Source organism: Pelodiscus sinensis, chromosome 11, assembly GCF_052426305.1.
Source record: "Pelodiscus sinensis isolate ZL-2025 chromosome 11, ASM5242630v1, whole genome shotgun sequence".
Lineage (NCBI taxonomy): Eukaryota > Metazoa > Chordata > Testudines > Trionychidae > Pelodiscus > Pelodiscus sinensis.
The window spans coordinates 23,796,159-23,819,707 of NC_143062.1; the positions used below are offsets into that span (position 1 = coordinate 23,796,159).

A 23,549-nucleotide genomic window follows, 5' to 3' on the forward strand; every position below is an offset into this window, starting at 1 on the left:
TTTCACTGCCACGTGTAGACACGGGCAGTTACTTTGGGCTAGTCAATTTCTAAAATCATGATCGGCCGGGAACATGCAAATCAAATGCAGGATATTTAAATCCCGGGCTTGATTTGCAATTCCGGTCGCCCTCATTAGCCTCCCTAGATCAATCTAGGGGGCTAGTGTAGACGTACCCTATGTGTGTCGCCTAAGCAGGCATTGCTATAAAAATCTCCGATCAAAAGAGCAGAGATGCACCAACTCTAGAATGGGGCATCCCCATGGACATCTCTTGAAAAAGAATGAAAAGTTAACAGAAACACATTTATACAATAGAAAAGATATCCCTATGAACAGACAGAATTTCAAGCTTCCCCTTCCCTCAGCAGATATGTTTTTTTTCTTCAGAAAGTGTTTTTGGGGTTGGATTTTACTAAGAATTTTTAACCCTTGCATCCATTCTTATATATGAACCTCCCAGAGAAACACAAACATAATGAAGGATACAAAAATGAACTACTCAATTGAACAAGATAATTAAGGGTAGCTGAAATGCAAATACCATACGTGGTTATTTACACACAATTTATTTTGTACTGGTTATTATGACTCATAGTAAATGTTTTGATCTTCACTGCAAATGGTCCATTTCAGACACATCTCAACATATTTGAGAATCTGGTATCACTAAAAAAATAACTCTGCTAGGGAGCTAATACAATGGAAGAATTAAAAACAGAGATTACCAATGTCTGTGCACTTTACTACATTTTTTAATGCTGCAATAAAACACATTCTTTACAACAAAACCAAATTTTATCAATGCAGATTAAACATTTTGTCCAGATAATATATTGGAAAAAATGCTCCTACATGAAGCAGCATTGATTTATAGACAGAAATGTTTCACAGAGTGAAGTGTAGTCATCAACTGTCAAAGCACTTGGAAAGTAATTTTAACAGTACTTCAACAGATTTTACAGTAATTACTTAAGGTCTTGATCCAGTAAGACCAAAATACAATTTGCTTCTTTAGCCCTCCAAGCTGCACTTTTATTTTATTTAATCAGGGTTTTGATTAACAAAATGTTTTCACTGTGCACTTCTTCTGATTCGATAGTTTGACATTTTGGAATAGTGTAATCTGAAAGAATAGTCCTTGGAAGTACTTACAGATTCAGAACATGAACATGGATCTTTTGATCTTCTTTTGTAAAAAGTTATACAAGCTACATTTATATACATTTTTAAAAAATCAAAATAAATGGTTGCAAGACATCTAGATATAAAATTACAATAAAAATGAATTAGAAAATATGATAAAACCTTTTTTTTTTTGAAAAATGAAAGGTTTTGTTTATGAAGTAAAGTTAAATGAGGGTGTTTTGCTGCTTTTAATTACACACAAATTATTTTTTATCATTATTCTCTTGTTTTCATCAGTGAGGATATGATCTATAAATGTTAGATTTTTCTTGAGTTTTGTAAGACATTTCAATACTTATGTTTCTGAATTGTTCATGTACAAAGGAAAGAATCTAACATTTCCAATGCCATCATATTATCCATCTTGCTTCCAAAAGAGAAAGTTTTTCCCATTTCTATGAAGCTGACATCCTTTAGTAAAAATAGCACATGGTCCAATGGGATGTTTTAACATCTAATATTTTCCATTCAGGTTCTCTCTCCAAAATATCAAGGTATTTGAACATTCCTAAGTCACATGAGAATATCATTTCTAAAATGCCAACACACATGTGAATTACTAAAACCAAATCAGTTCAGTTTATTGGTGTTCAAAATAACCTGTTAAAATAGTTTGGCCTTGGTCATATAATCAAACCCATAGAGGCAAAAGGAATCAACCTAAAGTAATGCCCACTAGCACTGTTCCACTGTCTCCAACTTTCTTTGACATTATAGTTTCCTCAGGTTGAGTCCGATAGCAACAGTTAGCAGGAAGCCTAGAACTACTTAATGCTGCTTCAACCACCAGCCTTCACGTAGCAACTTGATGACAAGAGCTGAACAGGGTTGGTACTTTCCCTTGCAACAAACCCCGTTGCCAGCTTTGTCCACATATTCACTCTGCTGACATCATTATTGGGCCTAACCAAATGAGTTATAAGATAAAGAATACATATTCCTGCGCATCCAGAAATATAATTTATGCTATCATGTGCCGAAAGTGTCCGTCTGCTATGTACATTGGACAAACGTCTCAGACACTTCGCCAAAGAATCAATGCCCACAAAACAGACATTAGACAGGATCACAAAGAAAAAACAGTTTCTTGCCATTTCAACCAGAAAGGACACTGTCTCAGTGACCTGATCACATGCATCCTACTCCAGAAGACTTTCAAATCTACACTTGAAAGGGAATCCTCTGAACTGGCATTCATGCTAAAATTCGACACTCTCCGCGGGGGGGCTGAACAAAGACCCCAACTACCTTACTCATTACAAAGATAGCTTCCCCAATTATCACCTCTAATACCATTAACTCACAGACATCTACCCTTCCCCACCTCTAATATCATTAACTCACAGACATTTACCTTCCTCCCTCCCCCCCCCCCCCCCATCCTCCTTCTGTTCTGAAATGTGATTTGTCCTTTTCATATGTGTTCATTTTTCTTAATTGTATCCTTTGGTATATATGGTTGTGACTATTTTCTTCCACTATGTGATCTAAGGAAGTGGGTCTGGCCCACGAAAGCTCATCATCTAATAAACCATCTTGTTAGTCTTTAAAGTGCTACATAGTCCTGTATTTTGTTTTAGCTACACCAGACTAACACGGCTACATTTCTATCACTATTGATAAACATGAGTAACTCGTATTAACAAGAGTTAGAATGCACACAGAGCTCAAGAGACTATACCCCATGTGTGTATATTAATCCTCTTCTATGTAGTTACATTTTCAGTTTTCCACATTTTCATAAATATACCAAGCACAGGATAATACACTTTTTTAAAAGTCAAATGATCATTTATCAACTCATAATGCAGCAATAAAATACACACAGAGACCTACCATAGTGAGGAAACAGGAGATGTAATGATGTGTGGGACTCTCTGTATCTACAGCTTGTGTATTCTGGTTGATACTGGGGCCTCTAGATATCTGTGTCAGAGAGCAAATTCCATTTTCATTGTGGATCTCATCTACTTTCTCTGTCATCTTTTTGCCTCCATATATTGCACTGAACCCCATAGAAGTTAACAGGAGACATTCTTACACCTGGCACTGGGCTAGCAATAGAAGCCAAAAAATATTGGTGAGCACTCTTGCACAAGAAGATGGCTATCACCCAAGCCACACCAATTTTGAACTCTGAACTGCAGGGGGGAGGTAATTGAGCAACCTAGTGATGGACTTTGATATCAGGCTGATTAGAATGTCACCTAACAAATGGAATGGGAAATTATAAAAAGAGAAGGGCTCTCACTAGCTATTATAGAAATATAGCAAGATAATTTTCTCTCTGCATTGCAGTCTGAGTAGATTAAATTCTGAAGATAGAGTAACTTCCTGAGAACTGGACATAAGTGCTTATCTAACATTCTTGAAAGAGAGATTGTATGCATGTATCTGTAACCATCTCTGTTCCAGTACTGGTGTACAAATGTACACTTGCAAAATATCTAAACTCCATATCCTTGACTTCTCCACTAGGAAACTGACTTGTCAGGCCTCAGACAACTGCTAAAGTTCAGTAGACAGGCAAGAAGGCATAATAATGTATAATGAAAATTAGTTATTCACTTCTTGCAAATTTAAATTATTTTTCTTTTGACACTTTCCTCTTCAGATTGGCAACCACAGCAAAAGGAAACACATGTTTATGTAATGGAAATAAACATTAGGTTCATATGCAAACTATGTATACATGTATAAACTCAATTTTGCAAGCAAAAATGTATAAAAATCTGAAGAGCACCATCAGAGGCCACAATTACAGCATATATTGTTCACAATGCCATGTCAATGGCTGACTGCTTACAATGGCTGACTGCTTATTGTGAATACACAATAAAAATAAAAGCAGTAACTTGATTTTTCTCCTTCACTTACAAAGGCCAAATTCTGTGCTTAATTACAAAATGGCTATTATAAGAAAATATTAGCCAAAATTCCAGATTCTTCTCATGGCTATACTTAGGCCATCTGTGTCAGGGTGTACATAACCCCTTCAGGCCCAGTGCGGGGTAATACACTGTGAGCAGAGGAAGTCCCACCCCTCCCCTCCGCACTATAATGGGCATGCCTCAAGTACTGGGCAAGTATAAAAGGGAACAACTCAGCTCAGTTTCAGCTGGATGCTGGAGAGGAAGAACGCAAAGCGCACGTTCCCTCTTAATCGAGGGACCCGAAGGCAAGCAGAGCCTCTTGTGGCCTTATGTACTGGCGGTGCCTTGCACCTTATGGGGACGGGACCTTTTGTCCCAGTGGAACGTCACTCTCTCAACAAATTTATAGCACGGGCCACTGACGTACTGCCTCATCTCAAACTGACTTGGAAAACCGACAAACCTGTTTGGGTTGATCAGTGGCCCCTGAAGGGTGAGAGGCTGTTGCAAGCGCAAAAACTTGTGAAGGAGCAATTGGCCTTGGGACACATTGTCCCTTCCACCAGCCCATGGAACACTCCTATTTTTACCATCCCCAAAAAATCGGGGAAGTGGAGATTGTTACAAGATCTCAGAGCAATTAATGCCGTTATGGAGCAAATGGGGCCCCTTCAGCCGGGGGTCCCTTCTCCTTCCATGATACCTTAGCAGTGGTGTATGAAGGTGATTGATTTAAAGGACTGCTTTTTTACCATCCCACAGTTAATAACGAGGGCCCGATGCAACGATATCATTGGGTTGTTCTGCCCCAAGGCATGATGAATAGCCCCACCATTTGCCAGACTGTGGTGGATTCAGCGCTGACCGAAGCCCAGACACGCCATTATATGGACGACATTCTTTTTGCCACCGCTGATCAAGCGGCCCTACAGGCTTTATATGATTTGGCTTCTCGACTGTTGCGATGATATGGATTGTGTATCGCTGAGGAGAAAGTTCAAGCTGTGCCCCCTTGGAGATATCTGGGGTGGAAACTTTATGAGTCTGAGATCCACCCACAGCCGTTGAAAATTGCCACGTCCATCACCACTTTAAATGATCTACAGAAACTTTTAGGTACCATCAATTGGATTCGGCCAACCTTGGGGGTCACTACAGAAGAATTGTCTCCATTGTTCCAACTTTTGAGGGGCGACTCTGATTTGTCCTCACCTCGTGCTTTAACACCCAAAGCTGTGGCCGTGTTACAGCACGTAGCGGAAAAAATACAGACGGCCTTTGGTCACTGCCGAGATGTGTACCTTCCAATTCGACTGTTTTTAATCTACCACACATTTCAGCCTTATGCATTGATTGGCCAGTGGGACAACAGTCCCGTGTCCCCAAACTTATCTTTGCGCACCTTGGAGTGGCTTTTTCTTCCGCACTCCTTTTCAAAAACAGTTACCACGGCAACGGATATGCTGGCTCGTCTAATCTCTCAGGGTCGTGTCCGTTGCCAACAACTCACCGGAGCGGATCCTTCTGTCCTTCATATTCCTGTGACACGCGCTGATTTTGATTTTTGGCTGTCTCAAAGCCTTAGTTTACAGATTGCGCTGGCTGATTACTTGGAGTGGATCGAGTACACCTTGCCATGCCATCGGCTATTACAATCTTTGCCACAACTGCCTCTGCAGCCCCGGACCATGCTTTCTTACATCCCCCTCCCTGGCACACTCACTGTATTTGTTGATGGCTCAGGGAACACTGGCAAGGACGTAGTTGTGTGGAGGGACGGCGATGATGCCCCCTGGAACTCGGATGTTTTCCGTGTGCAAGGCTCAACCCAAATTGTTGAGCTCGCCACGGCTGTGCGTGCTTTTGAACTATTTTCGGAGGAACAGTTAAATCTTCTTGTAGACTCGGCATATGTGTCTGGTATAGTACAGCGTTTGGAGAGCTCCTCTCTCAAGGAGGTCAATAATCACCTCCTCTTTCAGCTCCTTTTGCAATTGTCACGCCTTTTATTGGCTCGGACACACCTGTACTTTGTGGTCCATATTCGCTCACATACCACTTTACCGGGGCCCATCATGGAGGGTAATGCTGTAGCTGATGCCCTGACTATGCCACTTGTCCGGCCCAATGTGTTACAACAAGCACGACTTTCACATGATTTTTTTCACCAGAATGCTAGATCATTAGCTCAGCAATTTTCCTTTACTAAACAGCAGGCGCAAGATATAGTTCGCGCCTCCCCGGATTGCCAGCGTCTATCCGCCATACTGGTACCTAGCGGTGTTAACCCGCGAGGCCTACAGGCCAATGAACTTTGGCAGTCTGATGTGACCCATTTTTCCAAATTTGGCAGATTGCGCTATGTACATGTTACTGTTGATACCTTTTCCCACCTTATTGTTGCTACTGCCCATGTGGGAGAAAAGGCTTGTGATGTTGTTCGGCATTGGTTACATTGTTTTGCTGTTATGGGTGTTCCAGTTTCTGTTCAAACTGATAATGGTCCCGCTTATATCTCCCACAAAGTTCAGTCCTTTTTGCAGGATTGGGGTGTAAGCCACACCACAGGCATTCCACACTCCCCCACGGGGCAGGCGATTGTTGAATGCACGCACCGCACTCTCAAGACCCTTCTTGATAAACAAAAAAGGGGGAATCCAGTGGGAATGACCCCACAGGAGCGTTTGGACAAAGCTATGTATGTGTTAAACTTTTAAAATCTTTTTGATTTGTCTTTCACAGCAGCACAGCGCCACTTTGAGCAAGACTCTGCGTGGCCGGAGCGGCCACAGATTTACTACAGACACCTGGAATCTGGACAGTGGCAAGGTCCCATTCCATTAATCACGTGGGGATGTGGGTATGCCTGTGTTTCTCTTCCCTCAGGTCCCTATTGGCTTCCTGTGCAATTTGTTAAGCCAGCCAGGATTGGTACGCCATTGGCACAAGAGATTCAACTAGAGAATGAAGGGACCGCTGCCGATCCGTAGCGACAAATCCATGACGGTCACCACTGCATTTTTGTGGTTCCTGTGGAGCGGTTTCTGTGTGCATACTGCGACAGCACATTTGTATTGGGCACACATCATTGATCTCTCCGTATTCAGACCTGTGACGTGGTGGGATCCCTCACCGCCCATCAGTAACAATGGTACCGATTGGGTGGGAGGGGTGTGGATACCTCCTGCAGCGGAACAGGAAACCGAGGTCGTTAATGTTACCAATGTCACCTTTGTCACTGACCTCCCACCGCTTTGCTTTTCTACCCTTTATGACTCAGGTTGTGTGCCCGTGCAGCCACAGTTGCACCTAGTGGCGCGGGAGCACAATGGAAGGGTTAACTATACCTTACTGAGCATTCCCGGGATGCACGGAAGCGGTAATGACTCCTGGGAGCCGTACGCCCCCGATTTGCCCCGCTGCATGATAAAAAGGATATCAGCAGATGCAGCACCGGCTTGGTAGGCATGTCGTGGACGCAGCCCCCTGGTACTCCGGGGCGAATTCGGCGCAGTTGTGGATTGGGGCCCTCACGGTATGCTGTGGGACAATCACACTGTCCCCTTTGGCCGGTATAATCATAGCCTTTTGTGGCATGGGGGAGGCTCTGCGGTCCTGTGTTACAATTTATTACTAATGGGGATAACGCCACGGCCTCCACGTTACATAAGGGGGTGTGGCGGATAGGGTTAGCATTTATGGGTTATAATTTAGGGAGTTTGATTTTAGAGAATTATACATCTAACTATATTAAGCAGCAAGATAATAGTGTTATGGTTTGTACTTCGCAACCATATGTTTTTGCCTTGGCAAAAAATGCAAGTTTTAAGAGATGTAATTTTTCCCATTCTTGTTATTTTGTTATGTTGTCTGAGGTGCGATATAAGACCTGCATTTCCATGAGTGATAATGTAACCTTTGTGTTCCCTCTTCGCCGACACCCTGAGTTATGGATTCTTGTTAATCTCACACGAGACTGGGAAGGAGATAGTGGCTTTGGCCATCTTACAAAGTTGCTGCAGGAGGAGATTACTAACATCGTAGACGTACGAAGCGATTTTTGGGGTGGCTGATTTTTGCTCTCGTGTCAGCAATTATTATTATTGCTTCTGCCACTGCTGCTATTGCCTCTTTAACTCAGTCGGTTAAGACTGCAAAAATGGTAGGGGAAACTCTAATAAACGTTACACGAGAGTTCCAAACGCAGGAGACCATTGATGAAGAGATATTGGCGCAGCTTGAAGCCCTAGAAGCCGCAGTCATTTGGCTTGGTGATAGGCATGCAGCCTTAAAGACTAGGTTGTCTCTGCATTGTGATTGGGAGCACACTGCTGGAGGTCTCTGTGTAACATCCCTCCCCTGGAATTCATCAGTTCATGATTGGAACCTTGTTAAACACCATTTACAGGGTGCCTTTGATGTTTCTTTACGTTCTCATGTTAATTCTTTGCATGCTCAGTTAAAGAACCAAATTCAGCAATTGCAAGAATTAACCACACAAAAGGTTTTTGCTACTTTGCAATCTGACTTATCTTGGCTTAATCCTACTACATGGTTTTCTGGATTAAATTTGTGCATGTGTGTGTTTATTGGACTTGCAAGTGGGCTTATTGTGTTTTTTATAATTCTTTCTTTACTTTTTTCTTGTATTCGTTCTGCTCAGCAAGTTGAGGCTCGTGTAATGACAATGTTACTTATTAATGGTATTAATTTGTATAAAAGAGGGGGAGATGTAGAGAATCAACAAGTATAGTGCATTGACCGCGTGACAGGGCACCCAAGGACAAAACCAAGAAAAGCTGCAGACCTTGGAAGACAATCCAGGAGTCAGCGGGGACGCGTGATCAAGAGTCCTGAGCCAACAATAACAACATCTGCCCGAGTCAACAACCTTTGAGAATGCTGTGTTGGGACTGTGAGAAAGCACAGTTTGTGAAAAGCAGGATGTGGACTTTTGGGAAGTTGAGAGGGAATAAAGTTAGTTGTAATCTTGCAATAAAACGATTTTGTGCTTGCACCAGCCGGAGTCCGTGCCTTCATACACCACAATGTAGAAGAACATAATTTGTTGGGCAAAAGTCAACATGGTTTCTGTAAAGGGAAATCATGTCTTACTAATCTATTAGAGTTCTTTGAAGGGGTTAAACATGTGAACAAGGGGGATCCAGTAGATATAGTATAGTTAGATTTTCAGAAAGCCTTTGACAAAGTCCCTCACCAAAGGCTCTTGTGTAAATTACATTGTCATGGGATAAGAGGGAAGGTCCTTTCATGGATTGAGAACTGGTTAAAAGACAGGAAACAGAGTAGGAATAAATGGTAAATTTTCAGAATGGAGAGGGATAACTAGTGGTGTCCCCCAAGGGTCAGTCCTAGGACCAATCCTATTGAACTTATTCATAAATGATCTAGAGAAAGGGGTAAGCAGTGAGATAGTAAAGTTTGCGGATGATACTAAACTGTTCAAGATAGTCCAGACAGAAGTAGACTGTGAAGAACTTCAAAAAGATCTCACAAAACTAAGTGATTGGGCAACAAAATGGCAAATGAAGTTTAAAGTGTATAGGTGTAAAGTAATGCATGTTGGAAAAAATAACCCCAACTATACATATAGTATGATGGGGGCTAATTTGGCTATGACAAATTAGGAAAGAGATCTTGGAGTTATCGTGGATAGTTCTCTGAAAACATCCACACAGTGTGCTGCTGTGGTCAAAAAGGCAAATAGAATGTTAGGAATTATTAAGAAAGGGATAAAAAATAATATCTTACTGCCCCTGTATAAATCTATGGTACGCCCACATCTTGAGTACTGTGTACAGATGTGATCTCCTCACCTCAAAAAAGATATTTTGGCCTTGGAAAGGGTTCAGAAAAGGGTAACTAAAATGATTAGGGGTTTGGAACAGGTCCCATATGAAGAGAGGCTAAAGAGACTGGGACTTTTCAGTTTGGAAAAGAGGAGACTGAGGGACGATATGATAGAGATATATAAAATCATGAGTGGTGTGGAGAGGGTGAATAAAGAAAAGTTATTCTTTAGTTCCCATAATATAAAGACTAGAGGACACCAAATGAAATTAATGGGTAGCAGGTTTAAAACTAATAAGCAAAAGTTCTCCTTCACACAGAGCATAGTCAACCTGTGGAACTCCTTGCCAGAGGAGGCTGTGAAGGCTAGAACTATAACAGAGTTTAAAGAGAAGCTAGACAAATTCATGGAGGCTAGGTCCATAAAAGGCTATTAGCCAGGGGGTAGGAACAGTGTCCCTGGCCTCTGTGAGAAGCTGGAGATGGATGGCATGAGACAAATCGCTTGACAATGGTCTTCGGTCCACCCCCTCCGGGGCACCTAGCACTGGCCACTGTCAGCAGACGGGCTAGTGGGCTAGATGGACCTTTGGTCTGACCCAGTACGGCCATTCTTATGTTCTTATGTTCTAAAACACAAAAAGGTTTATTCACAGTTGTTTCTCTTTTTGGAAAACTTACTCTTCAGAAGTTATATTACATTCTTATTAAGCTAATTTTTATGAAGCTTAAATATCCATTTAGAAAAGGTGCCTAAAATAGTTTAACAGGTCATTTTAAGTGCCTGCCATTTTCCATAATTTAATTATAACTGCCTTCTCCATCTTTAGTTGTAGCAGAATGCCACCAACCTCAGTTTACAAGTTTACGAGGATTGTTGCTCTCAGCTCAAGCTTTCAAATTATTCAGCTTCATTTTTCAATATTTTAGGGTGAAAACATACCAAGTAGCATCCTATGTATAAAATCTACGTGTTGTAAAACTTTTAAAATGTGCATGTTTCTTTAAAACAATTAGAATGCACTTAACAGCATGCAATAGCCTGCCAAGAGCTCTCTTCTTCTATGTATGACAAGTCAGAACAGTCCAACAGCAGACAAACAGAGTGGCTAGCTGTCTCTGTTTATTTAATAGACAAAACAGATTTTTCAGGGGACTCTGAAGAATGATTGAACTTGTATTTGTTTCTCACTTCCAATTCAAATACAAAAGTATAATTTTCTAAGCATGATGGCTGAAGGTGTAAAGATCGGAGTGTGCTTTGAAATATACAGAAGTTTGAACTTCTATTTCAAAGAAGTGGGGAACTAGTGCACAGATGCAATAAGGCAAAGATCTAGTCAAAATAAGAAAATAAGAACAGCTATACTGGGTCAGACCAAAGGTCCATCTAGCCCAGTATCCTGTCTTCCGACAGTGGTTTGTGCCAGATGTCCCAGAGGGAGTGAACAGAAACAGATAATCATCAAGTGAATTCTCTCCTGTCATCCATTTCCAGCTCCTGACAAACAGAGGCTGGGGACATCATTCCTACCCACTCTGGCTAGTATGTATTGAGGGATCTATCTTCCATGAATGTATCTAGTTCTTTTTAACCGTATTGAAGTCCTGGTCTTCACAACATCCTCTGGCAAATATTAACACAAAAACATTCACAGTACACTGAAAGAGAAAAGGATGGGAGAAACAGGTCAGAAAATAGCACTTACAGTACTCAAGATAGGAAGGGACCAGACTATGGACTACGTGGAGTAGCATCCTGTCAATGGCAATACAGAGCACAAGAAAAAAAATCTGGACACACTGTATGAGCAGCGATTAGATTTAATGAGCAAATAGATGCAGAGAGAGAAGCGTCAAAGAAAAAAGTTCAGTACCAAGCCTGATTGTTGGAAAGGATAGAAGATATGAAGAACAAGAAAGAGGAAAAGATTTTATTTTATTAACCAAGTATTGGAGATTTTGAGCCTTTGGCAACAGAGTATCCCTAAAAAGGAAATATCAGATACATGCAGAAGTATGAACGTGGGCAGAAGTTTAGGGATGGGAGATTTCAAGTGATAGCTGAAGGTAGACGGTGAAGTGGGAGGACAGGCACAAGAAGTACAAGTGTGAAGGGTGCTGCAGCACTCCCAGGATTTGTACCTAGCTTCCCCACATCCAGGAGCCAACCTCCAGGTGGCCACAATGGGGCCCCTCCAGCCCTCCAGGGTTCAACCAGCTCAACTGGCTTTGCCCACCGTGGGATCCTGTTGCCCACTGGCCTCAAAGGCTCCACAGGCCCTCAGGGTCCCATCACCTACTGGCCCTGTAGCCCAACAAACCTGGGGTCCAGACCATCAGCCCCGGAGATTCCATTGCCACCCAGGGTCCCTCCGCTGGCCCAGGACTCTGCTCCTGTCCATGGCCCAGCCTGGATCTGTGTGTATGTCAGGTATGTAATTCACTGATATGGTTGTAACCTGTATTGTCTCATTATGGCAGGTGTATGAATGTCGAGAGACCAGAGGATGGCCCACAAACCTGTCATCAAGTGCTATTCCTCATCGAGAAAAAAAGAAGTTCTTAGCCAAAATCTGTCAAAGGGCAGATTTTGAATCTACCATGGAAATACTGAGAAGTTAAACCACAAGGCTCATCGTGTCACAACAGCCAGTTTGGTGGATCTAGGAACCATGTCAGTAGCATCCAGTGAGATCCGTAGAACTCTGTGCAACCATCTGTCCTTCAGAGACAAGAAATTTGAATTGTTGCCTTTTTTCTTCAGGAATGTCATTCATAAAGTTCACATAAATTCCCAATGTGTGGATGAAGAGTATACTTTGAGGCCAAACAGTCGAACCTCTTACTATTAAAGGAGGTGGATCAAAAGTGCTCTTTTTTGCCCTTTGGTTGTCTGATTCCACTGCCAGAGAGTTGGGTGGTAGGTGAGTGAACAGAAAGTCCAATCTCTCTGAGGGATCATAATATTTTCAGTCTGCCCTTGTGCAGGTTGGAGGTTTTCTGGCTGTAGTTTGCCACACCATCTTGGTAGGTTCCATGATAGCATTGCCAGTAAGTGTAGCTATCTGGAGGAGGAAGATGTGTAACTGTATGTAACGGTACAGCAACATAAATAACTAGAAATAACTAGTTATTTCAAAATAACTTTGTCCACATCTACACAGCTGGTAGTTATTTTGAAATAATGTTGAACTACTGTCAACCTGGAGGACTTCTTACTCCTACTCCTGTAACCCCCTTTGTACAAGGAGTAAGGAAAATCAGAGGAAGAGTGCTCTGTTTCGAAATAAGTGCTGTGTAGATGTTCCTGATTTTTAAATAAGCTATTTCAAAATAAGATACACAATTGATGTGGATAAATTTGCGTAGCTTATTTCAAGTTAAGCCCTGCTGCGTAGATGCACCCTACAATATCAATTAATTCATCATGAGTTTCCAACACTGCCTCCAAATCAAATTTACACTCATTAGTCACTCTTTCAAATATGTCCTGGAGTTGGGTAATGTCTGCCATGGGGGAGAAGCGGGTGGAGAAACAATAGTTTTCTCTGATAAGGAGGATGAATTACATAATAACATAAGAATGGCCATACTGGATCAGACCAAAGGACCAACCAGCCTAGTAAACTGTCTTCCAATTGTTGCTGGTTGGCAAGGTGTCAGGAGCAGTGTCCTCTTCTGACTCTATCATGGGTTCCTTCTGTGTCTCAGTTGCTACAGTTTCTAAAGGTGGAGATGTGGATCTGGTATTTTCCCTCTGTGGGCTGGGGCACCTGCCATAGTGCCCTCTGTAAGACCACTAGGGATTCCAGTATCGCCAGTGACCCTCAGGTGGACATACTATGGTGACATGTCATGAGTATACATGGGCCATGATTATAGTTATCCAGCAGCCATAGGCATCTTTATCAGGGAGGACTAGTGAGGGGAGAATACCTCTTCAACTTCCTCATCTTCCTCACACGAGAACTGCGATGGTATTGAAGATGGATGCTGGTGTAGTATGGCTAGCCCAGGTGAGACATCAGTACATTGGAGACAAGACCACAGGATCAAGAGACCAACAAATCCAGTGCTAATGTTGTTTGTGTTGGTGCCATTGCTCTAATGATATTACTCTGTGGTATGTCAATAAAATGGGTTGCTGATGCCATTTCCTTTGGAGTTGCCTCCTTTGGAGGTTGGCAGCTTAGAGCCCTTAGCCTTGGCTCCAGTGTGTTAGATTCTGGCAGTAGCCACCACAGGCAGTGCCACAGATGCCAGAGAGTCAAAGGCAGTAAGCTATAGTGCATCTAGCACCAACAAGAGCAATTTGGTCAGTGACCTTTTGTGTTGGTCTGCTCTCTATGAAGCAAGGAAGATGGCTGTTTCTTTGGCCTTTGAGGACCAGAGACCTGTGATCTCCACTGGAAAGAAGGTTCCTATTCAGGATCAGAGGCTGGTCTTAAGAACTTCTCCATCAATACAATTTTAAGTCTCAGTTCTCTATCTCTTCATGCCCTAGCCTTCAGCTTGTTACAAGGGGCACCTTTTTGTGGAATATGAGGTTCCTCCAAGCAATGGACACATTGAGAGTGTCCATCTGCACTACACATCACGGCTGTGTCTACATTGGCAAGATTTTGCACAAAAGCGGCCGCTTTTGCGCAAAATCTTGCTGCCTGTCTACACTGGCCGCGAGTATTTGCGCAAGAACACTGACGTTGTAATGTACAAAATCAGTGCTTCTTGCGCAAATACTCTGACACTCCTGCTCAGGGATAAGTCCTCTTGTGCAAGTGTTCTTGCGCAAGAGGCCAGTTTAGACAGGTAACATCAATTTCTTGTGCAAGAAAGACCGATGGCTAAAACGGCCATCGGAGCTTTCTTGCGCAAGAGAGCATCTACACTGGCATGGATGATTTTGTGCAAAAGCAAATCTTTTGCGCAAAAGCACATGCCAGTATAGACGCTTTCTTGTGCAAATACTTTTAACGGAAAAACTCTTCCGTTAAAAGTATTTGCACAAAATCATGCCAGTGTAGACACAGCCCACCTCTCTGCAGGGAGGAATGGTACCTCTTCAACCTCATCTTCCTCACTCAAGAACTACAATGATATTGTAGATGTTGGTGTTGTACTGTTGGCCCCAGTGAGACATAAGTGCCTTAGAGAGGAGATTGTGAGATCAAGGAGACTAACCGATCCAGTGCTGATGTAATTTGTGTTGCTGCCATGGCACTAATGTCGTCTTTTAAAAGCTGGTGAACCAGGAAATTCCTAACCTAATACTAACTGTAGTATGGGATAGAAATTAAACACTTTTTTTTAAAACAGATAATGTAATTCTAATAATTGAAGCATAAGTTGTCTAAAACTATTATACCATAATAACAAACATGTATACTTGCTAATTTATCTAAACTTATCTATTTGAAATGAAGGTTTTCAATTGGACTAATTTGCTCCATCTCAGGCCAGGGAACATTGATAAGGAATTGAGGAGGCTGGGTCTCACATGCACTAGTTGAAGCATCAAGAGCACACAAGGCAGGCACCATGTGTGCATGACCCATATGGGTACTTCTGCAAAACTCTCTGAGCAAAGGCACAAGGACGCATCTTCACCTGGAGTGGAGCACCCACTGGGACATCTCTAGAAGAATTACTCAAACTTTCTGCTGAAAAGACCTAACTATTATCTCTATTAAACCTGATTTTGCCATGTATAACTTAATTTGTTTATGCTTGTCTGCTCAGTAGTAGAAAGCAGCTAACTCAGGAATTCAGCAACATTCTGATGCCTATGTTATATTTTGACTAGAAAAAACCGCAGTTAAATTCTGTAGCCACATAGATTTACTGTACCTTTAACTTTATTTCACAGACCACTCAATTTTAATTCATCGGCCACAAAATAACTCTAAAACTACTATTAAAGAAGAGAAAAGATATGCTCAATAGAAGGAACAACAAATAAAACCACTGATTTTTACTTGAACAATATGGAAAGGACAGAGATCTAGTAAATAATATGTCATAGATAAAATTAAAAAGAACATTAATATTAATCTGCTTAAAAATACATGTTAGTAAGCTAGATTTAGTAAGAATAGCATAGTGGTGAAACACATAGGACTAGGAATCAAGAGATTTGAGTTCTATTCAGATACAGGCAGTCCCCGAGTTACGCGGATACGAACGGGGATTTTCTCGCCCCGGAGGACTGGAGTGGCGGGACGCCTGGTCCCGCCGCCCGCCTCCTCCGGGGCGAGAAAAGCTGCTCCCCGTCTCCCTGGTCTGCTGCGGGAGTCAGCAGACCAGGGAGATGGGGAGCAAAGCAGCCCAGGACCCGGGGCCGGACCCGCGGCCGCTTCCAGATCAGCTGGAAGCGCCGCGGGCCCGGCCCCGGGTCCTGCACTGCTTTGTTCAGCGTCTCTCTGGTCTGCAGACCAAAGAGACGCTGAGCAAAGCGGCGGAGGACCCGGGGCCGGACCGCGGCGCTTCCAGCTGATCTGGAAGCGCAGCGCGTCCGGCCCGGGTCCTCCGCCGCTTTGCTCCGCGTCTCTCTGGTCTGCTGGGGGGGACGCAGCTAGTGCCCCCCTCAGCAGACCAGGGAGATGTGGAGCAAAGCCCGGGGCCTGTGGTAGAGCAGGTGGGGCGCTGCCGGTTGGTCCCACAGCACCGCTCCTTGGCACTACTGGACCAATCCAGCAGAACCCGAGCTGCTCTGCCCCAGGCGTCCCCAAGTTAGCCCCTGCTGAAACTGACCAGCGGCTGACTACAGGAAGCCCAAGGCAGAGTTGCTCTGCCCCGGGCTTCCTGGAATCAGCTGCTGATCAGTTTCAGCAGCAGCTGACTTGGGGACGCCTGGTGTTCTTAAGTTGAATCTGTATGTAAGTCAGAACTGGTGTCCAGATTCAGCCGCTGAATCTGGACACCAGTTCTGACTTATATACAGATTCAACTTAAGAACACCAGGTGTCCCCAAGTCAGAACTGGTGTCCAGATTCAGCGGCTGAATCTGGATGCTAGTTCCAACTTACATACAGATTCAACTTAAGAACAAAACTACAGTCCCTATCTTGTACGTAACCCATGGACTGCCTGTTCTAGCAACAGACTTCATGTGTGATTAAACAACAGATACACATTATGCCTCAGTTTAATCCATTTGTAAAATAGGCATAATACCAATTCATAGTAGTAAAAAGCTTAAACTATTCAAAAGAAAAACTCTATGGAAATAAAAGAATTCTATTATAGAAACATTGTTTGGTTAGAAATTAACTGGGAGAATAGTCCCCTTGGTTACAAAATATGTACAGCTCAACAAATAGTTACTAAATGATAAAAATATATATATAACTATGCTGAGACCATGTACTTGTACACATAGGATGGCATCTGTAAAATGTACAGAAAGTTTTTCTGATTACCTGTAATAAAATACCTCCACTTTGCTAATAACTCATATATGCTTAAACACTGTAATGGTACCTTCCTAAGTGTATGATCTGATCACAGATTCTGTGATTTTAACACATCTCCATGACTTCAACTTCAGACTCCTGTAGTGGGGCTGTTTTTTGCTTCAGCCCTGCTGTGACTATACCATGATTTTATACATTTTTACATGACTGCTCCATGAATTTTACCTAATTTTACCATAAAATCATATCCATAATCATGCCCTATTCACGAATGAATGAACAAAGTAATGGGAAATTATCAGAACCAGTAGAACTGATAAAAAATAAAGGGACAGACATTTTTCTATTTTTCACCTACCAAAAATCCATATCTTTCCATCTATATCCACAAACCTAACTCTATTCTTCTCTCACTTTATATCTGTGTGTGTGTGTGTGTGTGTGTGTGTGTGTGTTTCCATGATTTTTCTAACAAGTTCTAAATACTATGGGAGGATTCCATTTTTCCGCCATAGCATACAGGATGCAAATTTACCTGTTCAGGATACTGAGGCAGCCACAGGGCCTTCAGAGGGAAGGGACTGGCTGCTGAGTTCCCACAGAGCAACTAGGAAAAAGAGGAGGAGAAAGCCAAAATGAGACTCGAGGAGGGAGCTGCCTTCAAGCGTGATGACACTTCTACAGAATTATAATAGCCAGACAATGTGGAAACTAAGCCAAGAGAAGTGAAGGCTCTGAAAGGAAAAGGAGCTCCTAAACTGAGGGCTTGGCTTCTACTGCCAGACTCTAGTTGAGAGCGAACCAGACCCTAATGCTAAAATTAATCTCTAACAGGAAGCTGGTCAAAATAATCACAAGCTGATAATATAAACTAGTGTAGGTGGAAATACTCATTTTGTGTCATCTTTTCCTTAGGGTATCAGTCAACACTGAAAAAAACAACATAGCTCTTGAACTCTTTTAAGCAATACTCACACTCCTTTCAAGTGCATCCAAAATATATTAGGTGCTTTCTAAACACAAAGGAAGACATGCTCAAGGATCTTACAATGTAATTAAGATTATGCTATATAAAGATGTGAATCCTCCTTACTAGTAATTTTCTGTAGTTGCACAGGGCTGCCTATTCAAAAGACCAGAACAATGGGTGTGAACACTAGAAAGTCTGTCCCTAACTGTCACAATGAAAGCTGCTGGATGCTGAACTCTTTTGAAAATCTGGCCCTGGTTGTGTATGCAGAGCAGTTGAAGATGTGACCCCTTATTGGCTACTGTACAAAGAACTTTAACTTTGTTTAGCTCTTCATATGGTTTATTTCTCCAGATGAAACTCTGAGGTGCTTCCATAACTTTTGTGGCTCTACTGCACAGGGTCATTTTTGTACAGATAGTTAGTAAGGCTGCACACAAGTAGGAGGCACTGGCATAAGAAAAGAATATTCAAGCAGATTTTGCAGTAAGTTGCCATGCTATTTGGCATGCAAGACATAGAAAAGCATCTGGCCTTAAATATGCACTAATATAAGCTCAAGTTGAAAACAGGCTACAGTACAGTATGTGTGTAGTTTAGTGCATGTCACTTAAGGTGGACAGGTAAATTCCTGTCTGGGAAAATCATCTTATCTGTTTTACTGGATGTTAATTTTCAGTGAATAAACTTGTGGGCCTCTGTCTAAAACAAGAAATTACAAAGGCTCTTAGGAGGAAATTAGAACCACAGGGGATAGTTTTGTTCCAGAAGAGACAGAAGGTGTCTATATAAACATCAGGAGACAGTAACATTGGAAAGGAAGGTTGCAATGGAAGACAGTAAGAGCAGGAGGGTTTGGGGTTAAGAGCTGATGGCTGCACAAGAACTGTCAGATGGTCAGCTTTTCCCAGGGGAGATGGCCTCCAGAAGTGTAGATGGGGAGCAAGACTAATCATATTTAGCAGAATTTTTGTAGGCTTCCAAACCTGAGAGAGCACGAAGAAGTCAACATACATCTTCATGTAGAGAGTGCATGTTTATAATGCACTGTTTATAAATTGTCAAATCTGCACTACAACTTGAAAAACTAACGAGAAATCTGTTCTGAAAACTGGTTCTGTATTTTGATCCCTTAAGTGTCACAAGCAAGAGAACTACTGAAACCCGTAATTTAAAATATCCCTTTAGTGACCAATATTGAAGTGAAAGAGCTAAATCTGGTACATTAGGAAAAACTGACAAAATAGGCAGCATATTTTATTCCCTCCCCACCAAACAAATTAATGACAACAGCAGGACAGGATAACCTCCTAGAAATCTCCTGAGCATCAGACAGCGAACCTGATTTATACAGTTACTAGTGGTTTATGGTCCTATGGGCACATGCACATATAATCATTGACATTAGAATTGAAAAAGATCTATTTGTTTTATTGTCCATCATCCTGCCAGTGCAATATTGATCTCTATTGCATATTTACTCATATTTTGTCCAGTCTAGTTTTAAAAATCTCAGGCAATGGCACTTCCTCTACTCCCATTTGGATACTATCCCACAACCTAACATATAACTGTCAGTCTAATTTAATGCTATTAATCTTGGCCCCCTGAAGAAGTGGTAAATAATTCTCCTTCCACCTCGGTATTAACACCCCCTCAAAGACACAATAGGGATATATCCTCCCTTAGATTTCATTGAGCCAACAACCTTTAACCTTTTTCAAGAGTAAACACCATCAGACTTCTCATGTATTTGTATTCTATGAAGTCCCTCCCATTTGTCCTTATATTTCTTGCAATAAAAAGTCCAAAATTCAAATTAATTCTCTAGTTGCAGTCATAACAGAGTCACCTCAACAGGGATTATTACCCCTCCACACTGTTACATGATACTTCTCTATCTGCACTTCAAAATTGCATCTCTGCTTTTTATATCAAGTTGTAAATACTTGTCTAATTTGCTCTTCATCATCACTTGTAGGACCCTCTCAGCATTATTGCGTAAGACTCATCAAGGTGTGTTAAGAAGCAATTTTCTTATTTGAAGCTGCCCATATTTTTAATCTCTTAAATTTCCTTTCTATTATTTCAGGTGATGTCTGCAACTGCACCTCAATGTAGTATTACCTGTGAATTTCCTGAACATACTATTTATGCATTCTTGTTTGCTATGTTAATGAAGATATGAAAATATTAAAGAAAATCACACTTAATATATGCTGCTTTTGCACTGCATGATAGATAGGTCTGCTCTACACTCAGGATGTTATACAGGCAGTCCCCGACTTACGCGGATCCGACTTATGTCGGATCCGCACTTACGAACGGGGCTTTTCTCGCCCCGGAGCTCACGGGCGGCGGATCGCCACCCGTGTCCTGCGGGGCGAGAAAAGCTTCTCCCGGTCTCCCTGGTCTGCTGGGGGGATCCAGCAAAGCCACTGGACCCTCCCCAGCAGACCAGGGACACCCGAGCAAAGCCGCCCAGGCGGAGGGAGTCCCGCTGCCTGGGCGGCTTTGCTCCTGTCCCCCTGGTCTGCTGGGGGGGTCCAGCAAAGCCGCTGGACCCCCCCAGCAGACCAAAGACACCCGAGCAAAGCCGCCACCCTGTTCTGCAGGGAGACGGGGAGCAAAGCCTTGGAGCACGCCCACAGCGGGACAGCCCAGGCACGCTTGGGCTGTCCCACTGCGGGCATGCTCCGCAGCTTTGCTCCTGTCCCCCTGGTCTTCGGGGGGGGGTGCAAGTAGTGCCCCCCCCCAGCAGACCAGGCTTTTCTTGCCTACCCCTGGGGTAGAGCAGCTGGGGGCTGCTGGGTTGGTCCCGCAGCGCCGCTCCGGACCAACCCGGCAGCACCCCAGCTGCTCTGCCCCAGGCATCCTCATTCAGCCGCTGCTGGTCAGTTTCAGCAGCAGCTGACTTGGGGACGCCTGGGTTTCTTAAGTTGAATCTGTATGTAAGTCAGTACTGGCATCCAGATTCAGCCGCGGTTGAAATTGATCAGTTTCAGCAGCGGCTGATGCCAGTTCCAACTTACATACAGATTCAACTTAAGAACAAACCTACAGTCCCTATCTTGTACGTAATCCAGGGACTGCCTGTACTTAACCATTTATCCTTTATACAGATAATGCCTGTAGTCACTTTTCAGGCTATGTGACAATATTCATGTCCAAAATGATCTGATGTGAACTTTATTTTTATTCCTTCTATTATTCTTCATTCTTTGTATCCTTATCCAAAGAACTTCACTTCCTAATGAAGGCATTATAAATATTTGACATGGTCCATTACTGGTCCATTAATTTTTCCCTTTCCATCTATCCTATTTAGAGACAATGTACATGTATATTTGACGTTCTATTTATAAGACTCAATACCAGAGAGTCTAAATATCATACCTTAGTAATACTGTTACTGTTTCTTGATTTTCATATTCTTGCCTTTGCATGAAGGCATTTTAGTACAGGTTGAAACTCTCTTAACCAGGATTTTCTGATCCGGCAACATCCATGGTCCAAGCATAGATGTTGCAGGACCAGAGAGCCCTGGTGGAGGACAGTGACAAGGATCCCTGCAGGGCCAGCAGAGCAGTGGGCTGCCCACAGTGAGCCCACCATTAGCATGTGGCAGCAGGTCTGCCCAGCGGGATTGGGAGACACACGTATGGCTGTCTGGTGGGGCAGGGAGCTGTGGTAGCTCGGTGGGGCAGGGATCTGTGGCACGCTACTACATGGGATGTAAACCCCACCAAGTAGGAGTGTGGGTTACACTGACAGGCAAGATATTGGAGTTCCAGCCCTGATGGTACCGCTGTCCCCAGTGACCACTCTCATATCTCAGCCTTCCAAATAGCATCCTCTCTGTGGATCTTTAGGGTGAGATCACAGAAGACCCCTCGTGTGTGCCTCACGGAGTCCTGTCATGGCCACTGACACTTGCCTTTCCACTCTCTGAGGCTTCTCACCACCCGGTCCTGCTTGGCCAGCTCTGCTGGTCTCCTCCAGCCAAGACCCCAAGTTGAGATCTCTGCCTCCCTGAGAAGTTGTACAGACACTGAACCTCTTCAGGTCCAAGGAGAGTGCAGTTTTGAGCTCAACTTCCTTGGATACAACTCCCCAAATGGGATCAAAACCCCCAATGAATTACCTGGGTAAGTGTGAGGGGGCGGCACTGCCCGCACTGAAGCCCCAGGAGCTCCCCTGGCCCAGCTGGCTGAACAGGCCCCACTCCCATGATCGTGCTGGGCATGCTTGAGAGTAAGGCTTGGGATAAAAGCCCAGGCAGGCAGTCAGTCAGGGGGAATAGCCGGAGGAGCAGGAGCTCAGGGAGGCGCTCCTGTACTGCACCAGCTGCCACAGACGCCTCAGGAGCAGCCCCAGCTGCCGCAGCTGCCCCAGGAGCAGTGCCAGCTGCTGTAGCCACCCCAGGAGCTGTCCCAGCCACAGCCTCAGCAACTGCGCTGGGCGGGGAGACCGTCAGACTGAACTGACCCGGGGAGCTTCACGCAGAGGACGGCACCCAGCATTGAAGGGGGTAGGAAGAAGCCCAGGGCAGAGGATCAACCTCCAAGAGCTCGGCGTGTTCCAACAGGCATCCCCACCAAGCAGACAGCGAAAGTTCGCTGCCACCAGAGATCTGGGCTGGGACCCAGTGGAGTGGGAGGGCCCGAGTGCCCCTACCTGCCCACCCCACCATAGCTGTGCTCCCTAGCTTGTGTGGGAGAAGCATGCCTAGGCCAAAAGCCCTCTACAACCCTACAGAGCAACTTGTATTTTGGGGATTGGGCCTAAAGGGCCATATATACCTGAATAGAGAGACTTGTACTTTGGGGGAACTGGGCCTATAAGGCCATGTGTGCCCTAGAAGAGGGGCATCTGGGTGAAACTAAGGGCAGCCCTGTCTGAAGGGGTCCGTAATCCAGCCGTAGGGGACATCTGGGTTACTGAGGGGCAGACTGCCCCTCGACAGTAAGGCTATGTCTAGACTACTGAATTTTTCCGGGATACCTAGTATCCCGGAAAAACTCTGCCGCATCCAGGGAACTCATCTGCTCTTCCAACATTTTTTGTGGAAGAGTAGATGTGCTCTTTTGGAAGCCCTGTCTTCCTTGTTCCATAAAGAAGAATGGCTCTTCCAAAAGAGGACGTTTTTCCAAAATGTGGCCCAGTGTAGATGGGCCAAATTTCGGAAAAGCCTTTTCCAACAAAACTATTGGAAAAAGGTATACAAATTGCAAAGCACAATTTGTGTACCTTTTTCTGATAAAAAACAGAAGTCTAGACATAGCCTAAGCT

General features: G+C 43.5%; 1 protein-coding gene across 8 annotated transcripts in view; it reads right to left on the reverse strand.

The window, feature by feature from the left end:
* The window catches only part of ERC2 (ELKS/RAB6-interacting/CAST family member 2), a 1,139,467-nt gene that overhangs the window by 650,557 nt on the left and 465,361 nt on the right, over positions 1-23,549 (reverse strand). For 4 of the 8 annotated variants that reach the window (XR_016350432.1, XM_089781196.1, XM_089781197.1 and 1 more), the window contains exon 10: positions 17,823-17,894. The exons of the other annotated variants lie outside the window; for them this stretch is intronic. Coding sequence is in view for 3 of the 4 variants with exons in the window: in XM_089781196.1 (XP_089637322.1) it covers positions 17,823-17,894 (72 nt within the window). In the remaining variant the exon portion in view is untranslated. The remainder of the gene's footprint in view (positions 1-17,822; positions 17,895-23,549) is intronic. 8 annotated transcript variants of the gene reach the window in all.